At 40.4% G+C, this 12685-nt stretch overlaps 1 protein-coding gene across 1 annotated transcript in view; it reads left to right on the top strand.

Moving 5' to 3' along the window:
• LOC120526841 (protein cornichon homolog 3) overlaps positions 1-6533 on the top strand; it is a 201575-nt gene extending 195042 nt beyond the window's left edge. Inside the window, exon 6 of the mRNA XM_039749970.1 lies at positions 5426-6533. Coding sequence (XP_039605904.1) covers positions 5426-5453 — 28 coding nt within the window. The 3' untranslated portion in view covers positions 5454-6533. The remainder of the gene's footprint in view (positions 1-5425) is intronic.
• The last annotated feature ends 6152 nt before the right edge of the window (positions 6534-12685 follow it).

Genomic DNA, 12685 nt, shown 5'->3' with positions numbered 1-12685 from the left:
GACCCAGATGCTGTCTGTGTGGAATTTGCATGTTCTCCCCATGTCTGGATTTCTTCCACAGACCAAAGATGTGCAGGTGGATTGATGGTGTTGAATTGCCATAGTGTGTGTGTATGTCTGTGGTGGGTGTACTCATCCTGTGAGCGCCTCCTGTCCATAGATTGTTCCTGTCTTGTTCATTTTTTGTGATGAAGTGCTTACTGGATTTCTCCTTGAGTGTACTTTCCCTTAATCTCCCCAGTGACCTTGAGTACATAATTATTGGAGGAATTCTGTCAGATCAGTCTTTATTTGTTACCTTTGAGAGTTTAGAAGCCTGGTTTTAGGTCTCCATGCATCCTTCTTGGTTCAGGTTTAAGCAGGTTTTTACCCTGTTAGGACATGTGATTTACCAATATATTGTCATTATCTTACTTTCTAGAGTGGTTAACAAAACTACAAACAGTTCTCCTAATAGTATGCAAGTACTGTACATTTATATAGCTTACTGCTACTGGAATATATGTATGTATTAGCATAAGTACCTGAAATCTGTACTTGGTAAAAATGAAAAAAAAATATCAAAATATCTATATAAAAAAAAAATTGTGGAAAATAAATTGAAAAACAGTGATACAGTAATCCAATATGCTGGATAAGATCAGAACTGGTACCGTTATTATTTAGGGGATTGGGCATTAACCATACAATCATATTGACTATATTGACCAATCATAGTGACCATTGACTATATTGAATTGTACTGACTAGAGACTGAGATGTGCGAGTGGAGAGCTTTTAAGGAATGAATAAGAGGAGTGCAAAGTTAGGAGAGCAGACAAAGAAAAGTAAATTTAACCTCATAGAACGACAAACAGCAGGCAGAGAATATTACAGAAGCTTAAAGGGACAGAAGGTGTAAAATAACTATAGTAGTTCTCAGGAATCTATTTTTTGGCTTTTTTTAGTTTTACCATTCAAGGTAAGTCATTTAATTTTAATAAAAAAAATGTTGAACAGTTTTACCAACCCAAAGTCAAATTTTATTAATGAGGCCAGTACAATGCAAGTCTTGTTGGACGGCTTGAAGGAGCCAGTTTTCTGTGATGACTAGATCTGCTGGAGATGTCAACTGATCTAGCACTGATCAAGCTCAGGGTTGTTGAACTGGAAAATAACTTGGATGGCCTGCATTGTAGTAGAAAATTGGGGGTCTTGGCCCAGGCATTCTTTACAGAGATAGTGTGCACCCCGAAAGCGGCACGGGCGTAGATTCCTGACTAGATATGTAGAAATAGGTGGATCACGGTCACAAGGTGCAAGCAGAATGGAGCATTGGTGACTTTTATGCACCATGCACCTAAGCAGTCCTTGACCCCGCTTTGTGACTATACATTGTCTTCCGCTTTGTGGTTGAGTTGCTGTTGTTCCTAAATGCTTCCACTTTCCAATAATACCACTTACAGTTGATTGTGGTATATCCAGTAGGGAGGAAATTTCACAAACTGTCTTATTGCAAATGTAGCATCCTATCACAGTACCATGATTTAAGTCACTGAGCTCTTCAGAACAACCCATTTTGTTTTACAAATGTTTGCAAATGGAGATCACATGGCTAAGTGCTTGATTTTATACACTTGTGGCAATGTGTCTGATTAAAACATCTGAATTCAATAATTAAGAGGTGTGTCCCAGTACTTTTGCCCATATCATGTGTGTGTGTGTGTGTGTGTATATATATATATATATATATATATATATATATATATATATATATATATATATATATATATATATATAGTGAACGGGACCCGGCACAGACAGACGGACATCGTAGTTCACCCAACACACCTGTTTATTTACAATATTTACAGTAAATGTTCAGTGCCTCCAGCACCGATCCCCCAAAGTCCAGGCCTCACAGTCACCAAACGCCTCTTCTTGTGGCCGCCTCCAGTCCTCTCTCCAGCTCCGTCCTTCTTCCACCCGACTTCCGCTCTCGAATGAAGGGAGGCGGCCCCTTTTATCACACCCCGGATGGGCTCCAGCTGCTTCCCGGCATTCCTCCGCAGACATGCCCCAGTGTGGTAGAAGTGCTGGCTGCGCACCCGGAAGCCCTCCGGGTGTCCCCTGTCTTCTTCCCCCCAGCTCTTCCTGGTGTGGCGGAAGTGCTGGGCTCCAGGTTTCTTCAAGCACCAGGGCGCCGCCTGGCAGTGGCTACGGGCCCCTACAGGGATGGGCTTCCAAGCCCCTTACCCGAGGCCACCAACAAAAACAAGGCGGTTTTGTGAAGACATAACTTTCAGGCTTTACCTGTCATTGTCACAACTACAAGTGGTCAGCAATCTTTCTTCAAGCTCAGGCTGGTTAAAAATAGACTCAGATCAAAAATGGGAAAGTAAAGCAAAGATTCTGTGGTCAACATTTAAATTAGTCTGTGTGCCTCTGAGACCTTGAAATTAATGTGTGCAGCACCCATAGTATTTTGTATGGCCCCACAATTTCTCTAGCCCAGGGGGACCCACCCTTCATAATCTGGCCATTCTAATCCCCCTTATCACTACACCCCATAAGTGCAGAATCATCTGAGAATTTCTGCTTGTGACATGACCTGGTGTTATATCTATTGTCTGAGGTGTACAGAGTTAAGAGAAAAGGAGACAAGACTGTTCCATCTGGTGCTCCAGAGTTGCTCACATCTGCATCATAAACACAGTCCTTGAGTCTCACAAACTGTGGTTTGCCCAACAGATAGTCCATTATCAGAACACCATAGGCTTCTCAACCTGTATATCTCTGAGTTTATCTCTTAACAGAGATGGCTGGACGGTATGAATGCATCGGAGAATATAAAAACATAATCCTCACAGCTGCTGCCAGTTTTTCTAGGTGACAATAACCCTTGTGTGGCAGTTCAGTGTGAGTGTTTTTTTTTTTTTTTTGTTTGTTTTTTTTAGGAATGTGCCCTGTTTAGAGCTTCTGTCTGTCTTATACACAGTGTTGCAGTCGATTAATTTGATGACTTAAAGTGGTATAGTGCCCTCAGTATGACATTTGGTCAGCCATCCCCTGGGGTAGATGGAGTTGCATATGTGCAAAAGGAGAGAAATATTGAGGCAATATTTAGTCTTTTCAGTAGTACAAGAGTTATAGTCTTAAAAACACTTTCTTTATTATGTATCCAATCTCAAGACATTTTAAGGCTTTTATTTCACTTTTGAAGTGGTAACCTATTGCTGGGAGCCCCTGAGGGGTTTGCAGAATTATATTTAATAATGCTGAATAGAGTTGTCATAAACTAAATCTCATCAAATTTCAGCATGGCATTATTGAACAAAACACTTCAAAAATTATAAATTTATATTTAAAGATGGATAGTTCTCAATCATCTGAATTATGTGGACAAACTATGTTAGAGCTTCATGTCTGGATTATGGGAGTCAAGAAACCAGTAATCCGTAGTGGTTACTTGTCATAGTGGACTGCTAACCCTGACACTCTAAGCTGCATGGCTTTGTATTATCTTGCATCTAACAAGAGATGTGATCTAAACTATCCAATTGTACAACTCTCAGCAAGTTTTTGGAGGATCTTCAGCTGATATAGGTTCATATTATAGTAACATTTTTTGAAAAATATCTGCAAACAAACAACACATAACACAGGCCTATGGAAAAAAATAAGAAGGAGCAACATTATAGTACAGTGGTCAACACTGGTGCCATGATGCACCATTTAGTTATTCTTTGTTAAGTGTTTTCAATCCAGTTCAGAGCCACAGTGATGAAATGGCTTTCACATTTGGACCATAGCTTCTTTCATCTAAAAATAAATTATATTGTGTCTTCTCAGGCACTTCTTAAAAAAGAGTGAACAAAAAATAATACAGTTTAGACATGTTAAAATTGCCATTACTGGCACAGTAGTTATTATGACTACTTCATGAATCTTGATTTTGATTACCTGAATCTGGTTTATTATGTTTATGAAACTCATGCTTTAATGTTTTTCCAAGGTGCTGAAGCTTTTCTAAAACATCCCAAAAACAATCATGTCAAGTTTCATTGGCAATTATATTGGCTCATTGTGAATGTGAAAGTTTGTCCTGCAATAGACTATCAGTCACCCTCTCCTTCAAGATCCTGAACTGAATCAATAATTTTTTAATAATGCTATATTATGTTGGAATTTATTGTTCTATATTTAAGGAAACATTGGGATTATATTCCACCTTCAAAATGGTTAGAAATTGAATATATATAAATACAGAAATGCATTTTTGGAAGCAAGGAATACAATCTAAGAGTGCTTAAATTGAGCCCTATGATCTGTTTTTAATAGCTAGGAGTCATTTGGCAGGAAGCAGCTCTGGAGTAGTAACCATGTCAAACAGCCCTTGTACACCTTTATTTCAAAAAAACTGTGTTTTCCTACTCTTAGCAAGGATGTCATTTGTGTCTCTTTTCCCCCGCTGGTGACCATTATTGTCTGGTCAATGTAGCAAAATATACCACACAGAAACAGTAGCACTGATTTGACGCTGGGTGCCACCAGTTTGCCAAACCAAGCAGAAACTTGCGTACTCAAGGTGGAGGCTGCCATCTCAAAGTGTACAGCAGGTGTTCATTTAGCAGATGTGGCTGAACCATCTCAGCCTTTTCAGTTGTATTGCTTCTTCACCTGTTGGTTGGTGGTTGCAGCTTGTCCATATGATTTCACTTCGAAGACAGTCATGGAAGGAGACACCCAGGATCGTGTGTGGAAGACCTAGAGCTTGCTCAGGTCTTGTCTGAGTAGGGTCCACGTTTCAGATCCATAGAGGAGAATCGTCAAGATTAGTGTTCAGAATAGGCAGATTTTAGTCTTGAGGGAGATGTTGGGCTTCCTACACCACTTGAGTGAGGTGACCACCATAGTTGCCTGGCCGATCCAGCTGTGGACTTCAGTGGTGGACGCAGCTTTCTTCTCTTGGATCAGTGACCCCAAATACTTTAATTTTTGTACTTGTTCAATTTGGACCCCGTCAAGGTGAATGTTGGCCCGCGATCCATCCATTGTCAGAGCTTTGGTCTTATATGCATAAAATCTAATACTGACTAATAAGAATGGCATGCCCTTCAAATTAAAAAAAAAAACATAAAAAAAACATGATTTTCCAGTCAAGAATAAAATTATTCTAAAATATAAAATTATGCTAGACTTGAACTATAATAGTCACCTTTATTGATATCTTAGTAAATCCAAATATGCATTCGTTTTGCTTCCAATTTTTTTAGTGCTCTTCTTTGTCTACCTGTTATGATATATTTTTTTGAAGTTCAAGACATGCTACTTAATGTAGGTTTGCATGTCCACTTCAAATGTACAGAACTGACACTGTATTACACTTGATGTACTTTTATTTTTTATAAGCCTGAGCTTGTCATTCTTTTTCCTCTTTTTTCAGTATGATCTACACATTGGTAAGTTTGTAACCATTCAAGAAATTTCAGAAAACTGAAGATTCCAGATCATATTTGGACTCAAAATTCTAGGAGATGACAGGAAATTATAAAGAAAAAGGGCAATAACTGAAGATGACTTTGGAAGATTAAGCTAATAAGAAGTGTGCTATACTCCTGTACATTTCTTTTACGTATACTTTTTCAGCATATACACTGTTATAAATAGCCATAATAAAATTACCATTACATTGTATCAGACAGAAAACTACAAAAAGCAAAGGTGTCAATGAATAACAATGTCTTTAGGTGCCAAAACTAAGAAGCAGTGGACTGTAGATCTAGCTGTGAATGGCTTATGAGTAGGTTTTTTTGGTATTTATATTAATGCAAACAATAACCTTTATGTTTCAGTATAATGTATTTACTGTACCAAGACATCCATTCATTTTGAACGATTCAGGGAACTTAAAAAATTGTATTTGGTTTGGAATTTAAAATGTAGTTTAGCATTAATATCAATACAGAAGACTTCAGGTATTTGTAGCACACTGCTCAGCTATATAATTAACCTTCAGTTTCATGCATCTGTAAAATCTGTTTTTCTGTATACATTAGAAGATAATATATGAAATTAAAAGACTGATGGCAATCAAAAGTGGCAAATATCAGCATTTAACTTTTGGGAATTTATTTATATGTCTGCTTTAATATAATAAAAATAATAACCTTCTTTGTATTCTATTCCCCATTTTATGTTAGCATAAATACTGGTTAGAGCATCTGAATATCAGAAAATCTAGATGAGAACAAGCCATTTAGCCCAACAAAGCTCGCCAATCCTATACACATAATTCTTCCAAAATAACAAGCCTAGTTTTAAAAGTCATAAAGTCCTACTGTCTACCACGCAAATTGGTACCTTATTCTGCGTGTCTGTGATTCTCTGTTGTGACAGATAGGGGGCGTAGTTGTCCCCTTGAACCCTCAGATCAGACGCCAGACACCAGATAAAAATCCAAATCTTGACTTTATTCGTACAATAATATGCACAAAGCACCCTGCACTCCACAATACTCATAAACTATAACAATAATAATAACAATAATCAATCCTCCACTCCCAGACGTGTTGTTCCCTTCCTCCCAACTCAGCTCGCCCATCTGGGATATCCCACAGTCCTTTATAGTCCTTGACCCAGAAGTGCTTTTGATCCCTCAGTCCATGTGATCATCCAGCACTTCCAGGTCAGGTGAAAATTCATTTTCTTCAATCCGGAAGTACATCATTTCTTCTGTCCCCGTGACTGTGACGTACTTCCAGGCTGTATTGAAAATATAAGTCTCTGGGCCTCCCTGCAGCGTCCCTGACGTTATCCAGTAGGGCTGTGCATTAAAACTCCACATACCATGATACCCTGCTGGAATTCGGGGCATCTCCACGTCGCAGGGTGGGCTCCATCTGGCGGCTTGGGGGTATTGGCCGGAATGGACTGCTGACTATATATCACTTTGTGCAAAGAACAACTTACTGATGTTTGTGTAAAATCGAACTTAACAGATTTCCAATTGTGTCGCTGCTGAACTTATTTTAAAGACTCCATTCACTGTACTTATTCCCTTCATAATTTTAAACACTTCAGTAATGTCCCTCTTAAATTTTCTTTTGCTTAAACTGGAAAGTCTCAGTTCTTTTAATCTTTCCTCATAATTCATCGTATGTATCCTTGGATGCAGTCTCACCAAGCTTCAGCACAGCCTCCTTGGATTTGTACTCTATTTTTATTAGTTGTTTATTAATATTACAGATGCAGGTTTTAAAATTATACTCAATATACTGTGGTAGCATATACATGTATAGTATTAAGCTATATGTTTGTAGCATTCAAAATTAAATAAAATTAACCTTCAAGGCTGGGTTGTCATTTCCTTAAGCCATAATTATCATTAACAGCTGTGCAGTGATAGAGTTTGAATTCTTTGCCTATATACTTATAAAATCCCTTCTAGTATACCACAATATAGCATTCTCAGACCTGCTGAATAAAATTAACGATCACAGGAGGACTGAAGCCTATCCCTGCAGCAACTGCCACAAGGTAGGAAACAGAATACCAGACCATCACCACAACCAGTATATTTATTTAATTCTAAGCCTTAAGCTATGACAGTTGCATAATAAATCACTAATTTATATGTGATTATTTCACAATTAATAGTAAATTGTAAATGTGTATAAATATTTTGTTGAAAAAATTATTACCTGATGTTGAAGAAATAAAAGTGTAAAAGTGACTGTTACCCTGAATGAAGCATAGGCTCCTTTGATAGTCATTTGTTAAAAGATGAGAGAAAGTCTCAATGATAATTTAAATAAGCAATCATTTTGTGTCAGTCAAACAAAGAAACGCTGTAGAAACGCTGTAGTTAGGATATAGCGGGTTGGATAATGGGTGGATGGATGGATATCTTTAGACAAAATGATCCTGTGTATTGCAATGCAATTTGTAATTACTTGCATGAGTAGTGCTCTGGTTATTCTCAATGATCACAATCTCCACATGCACATTAGTATTGTAATATTAAAGTACTTATGTACAAATATTAGTTCTAATGCATGATCCACAAAAGCGGTAGCAACTTGCTTTCTTCATGTGCATTTTTGGAGATTTGCTTAACGTAAATATTTATGTTGTTTATACAGAATCTACCATATTTAAAATCTTTGAAAACATAAAGTCAGACTGGAACTCATTAATATATGATGAAATTATTAAAATTACCTCAACATCTGAAATACTAAAGAAAATGACATATAATTTCCTATGTACTACATATTATTCTCTATTTCATTAATCACTTCTACTACTTTCTTTTATGTGGAATCCCTCCCTGGACACTTTTTACTGCTTTTACTACTTGACATGGATTTTTACACGCCGAGACTCGCCTATTCAAGTTGTCACCTTCAAGCGCTGAGAAGAAATGCCCGTGCCAGTGTGGTTCCCTATTTACCTGACGAGGTAAGAAGACGGTATCAGGGCAGCCAAGCCGGCGCTAACATAAAAGCCAAGCAGCTTGCGAGAAAGTGGAGCTATAAACCTTTAATGCCTTCTGTGATCCTGGGAAATGTGAACACACTACCAAATAAGATCGACAAACTAGCCGCGCTGGTGAAAAATGTCAGAACCTACAAAGAATGCAGCTTGCTGTGTTTTAGTGAAACTTGGCTAACAACTACCATCCCAGATGCTAACATGGAGCTACCCGGATTTAGCACAGTTAGAGCGGACAGAGAGGCAAATACCAGCGGGAAGAAGAAAGGAGGGGGTGTCGCTCTCTATGTCAGTACAAAGTGATGCAACTCAGGACATGCAAACGTTAAAATCTCCACTTGCTGCAGGGACATGAAATTGTTGGCCGTAAGTTTGCATCCCTATTACTTCCCCAGAGAGTTTGGACACGTGATTGTTGTTATTGTTTACATCCCCCCTCGAGCGAACGCGGAGATAGCGAGTGATGTCATCCATTCCGCAGTTGCTAAGTTACAAACGCAGCACCCGAGACTTTAACCAAGTGACGCTGGACGAAACATTACCTGCCTTCTCCCAGTATGCGGACTGTAACACCCGGGAAAATAGGACTATTGGCCTACTGTATGCAAACGTTAAAGACGCATACAGCGCCACCCCGCTGCCTGCGCTTGGGAAAGCAGATCATAACCTGGATCTGCTTCAGCCTCACTACAAACCAAGAGTGAAGGCGCTACCTACAACCACAAGATCATTCAGGAAGTGGTCCTCTGAGGCAGAGCAGGCTCTGAGAGCCTGCTTTGGAACCACTGACTGGGATATCCTGCAGGGGTCACATAGTGAGAATATTGAAAAGGATGTTGACTGCACAACTGATTACATCAACTTCTGTATGGACATTGTAGTTCCAGTAAGAACAGTATGCTGCTATGCTAACAGCAAGCCATGGATTACAAGTGAAATCAAGGGCCTTTTGAACCAGAAGAAAAGGGCTTTTAAAGGTGGTGATCAGCATGAGCTCAAGCGCGTGCAGAAGGAACTCAGAGGCCAGCTCAGGGCGGCGAAGGAGCAGTACAGGAGAAAGCTGGAGCAGAAGTTGCAGAATAACAGCATGAAGGAAATGTGGGATAGGATGAAGATCATCACTGGCTGCAGCTCAAAGCGGGATGCCACCATCGAGAGACGCGGAGAGAGCAAACCAAATGAACAACTTCTTTAACAGGTTTGACCACCTAACCCACTCTCACCTCAGAGTACTGCATCCTCCAACCATCCTTCTGCGGATACCAGCATAGTAGAGACATCCCCACCCACAATTACAGCAGCGCAGGTGAGCAGAGAGCTGAGGAGACTTCGTGCCAAAAAAGCAGTGGGTCCAGATGGAGTATCGCCATGACTGCTAAAGGCCTCTGCGCTGGAACTGGAGAGTCCTCTACAGAGCATCTTCAACCTCAGCCTAGAACAGGGGAGAGTCCAGAGGCTTTGGAAAACATCTTGTATCATCCCAGTCTCAAAATTATCACATCCTAGTGAGCTGAAGGACTTCCGGCCCGTTGCTCTGACGTCACATTTGACGAAGATCATGGAAAGGCTGCTGCTTCACCACCTGAGGCCACAGGTCCGCCACACCCTCGATCCTCTGCAGTTCGCATACCAGGAGAAGGTGGGAGCGCAGGATGCCATCATCTATATGCTACACCGATCCCTCTCCCACCTGGACAGAGGCAGTGGTGCTGTAAGAATTATGTTTTTGGACTTCTCTAGCGCCTTCAACACCATCCAACCTCTCTGCTCCTTAGAGACAAGCTGACAGAGATGGGAGTAGATTCACACCTGGTGGCATGGATCGTGGACTATCTTACAAACAGACCTCAGTATGTGCGTCTCGGGAACTGCAGGTCTGACATTGTGGTCACAACACAGGAGCACCGCAAGGGACTGTACTTTCTCCGGTCCTGTTCAGCCTATATACATCAGACTTCCAATACGACTCGGAGTCCTGCCACGTGCAAAAGTTTGCTGATGACACTGTTATTGTGGGCTGCATCAGGAGTGGACAGGAGGAGGAGTATAGGAAGCTAATCAAAGACTTTGTTAAATGGTGCAACTCAAATCACTTACACCTGAAAACCAGCAAAACCATGGAGCTGGTGGTGGATTTTAGGAGGACCAGGCCCCTCATGGATCCAGTGATCATCAGAGGAGACTGTGTGCAGAGGGTGCAGACCTATAAATACTAGGGAGTGCAGCTGGATGATAAATTGGTCTGGACTGCCAATACTGATGCTCTGTGTAAGAAAGGTCAGAGCCGACTATACTTCCTTAGAAGGTTGGCATCCTTCAACATCTGCAATAAGATGCTACAGATGTTCTACCAGACGTTTGTGGCGAGTGCCCTCTTCTATGCGATGGTGTGTTGGTGAGGCAGCATAAAGATGAAGGACGCCTCACACCTGGACAAACTTGTAAGGAAGGCAGACTCTATTGTAGGAATGAAGCTGGACAGTTTAACATCTGTGGCAGAGCGACGGGCGCTGAACAAGCTCCTGTCAATCATGGAGAATCCACTGCATCCACTGAGCAGTGTCATCTCCAGACAGAGGAGCAGCTTCAGCGACAGACTGCTGTCACTGTCCTGCACCACTGACAGACTGAGGAGATCGTTTCTCCCCCACACTATGTGACTCTTTAATTCCACCCCGGAGGGGGGGAGGGGGTAAACTCTAACATTATTCAAAGTTATTGTCTGTTTTTACCTGCATTTTTATTATTCTTTAATTTAATATTGTTTTTTGTATCAGTATGTTGCTGCTGGATTATGAGAATTCTCCCTTGCTGATCACCGCCTTCATGCTGATCACCGCCTTTAAAAGTCCTTTTCTTCTGGTTCAAAAGGCCCTTTATGTCCCTTTTAATCCATTGCTTGTTGTTAGCATAGCAGCATACTGTTCTTACTGGAACTACAATGTCCCTACAGAAGTTGATGTAATCAGTTGTGCAGTCAACAACCTCCTCAATGTTCTCACTATGTGATCCTTGCAGGATATCCCAGTCTGTAGTTCCAAAACAGGCTCTCAGAGCTTGCTCTGCCTCAGGGGACCACTTCCTGAATGAGCGTGTGGTTTTAGGTAGCTCCCTCACTCTTGGTTTGTAGTGAGGCTGAAGCAGAACCAGGTTATGATCTGCTTTCCCAAGCGCAGGCAGCAGGGTGGCACTGTATGCGTCTTTAACGTTTGCATACAGTAGGTCAATAGTCCTATTTCCCCGGGTGTTACAGTCCACATACTGGGAGAAGGCAGGTAATGTTTTGTCCAGTGCCACATGGTTAAAGTCTCCAGAGATTAGCACAAGCGCCTCAGGATGCTGCGTTTGTAATTTAGCAACTGCGGAATGGATGATGTCACTTGCTATCTCCGCGTTCGCTCAAGGGGGGATGTAAACAATAACAACAATGACGTGTCCAAACTCTCTGGGCAAGTAATAGGGACACAAACTTCTCTGTTTCTCTGTTTTTGAATTATTATCTCTGTGTTTCTCTTGCAACTTACTTATGACTTCAACCTATTCCTTCGATCAGAGATCCTTTGCCAAAACTCTCTGAAGCCATAGTCTGATGGTTGTGAGTTGGCATATGGACATTTCTGGTAGGGAATAGATGAGACCCTAAGCAGCTGTAGCTCACTACTTTGAAAAGCTCCTTTGAAATAAATATAGTACTTTAGTAACACAATTTTCTTCAAAGTAAAAACCAGGACATACAACTTTCTGCACCATGGTCCCTGTTTTTTTTATAGATTAAATATATTGAAATTAACAAAATTACAATTGCTTTGTGATCTATATTGTTCATTCTGAGCTTCTGAGAGATTAACAATAATTGTGACTTCTGTGTATGTTCACAAAGTGATGAAAACAAAACACTTGAAGTACATTACATAAAATTGTCAAATCCATTTAATCCAATTTAGGGTCATGTGGGCCTATTGTCAGGACTGCAGTTGTACCTTATTCCTCTTACATTTTCCTGTATATTTTAATTTATCTAATCTAATCTATTACCATTGCTTTGTTATTTTGTATTTTTGTAAATTTCTTGGATTGAAAATACATTACTTTCTCTCCAATATCAGCCCCCAGCTACTGGTATTCTAAGGTCCATCAAGTTGAAGGCTGGGGTCCATCATCGTAATCTTTGTGGATTAGAATATAGAGTATATATTATTTCCTGTTACTG

Source organism: Polypterus senegalus, chromosome 3 (genome assembly GCF_016835505.1).
Source record: "Polypterus senegalus isolate Bchr_013 chromosome 3, ASM1683550v1, whole genome shotgun sequence".
Lineage (NCBI taxonomy): Eukaryota > Metazoa > Chordata > Cladistia > Polypteriformes > Polypteridae > Polypterus > Polypterus senegalus.
This window is presented reverse-complemented; position numbering and strand designations above follow the sequence as displayed.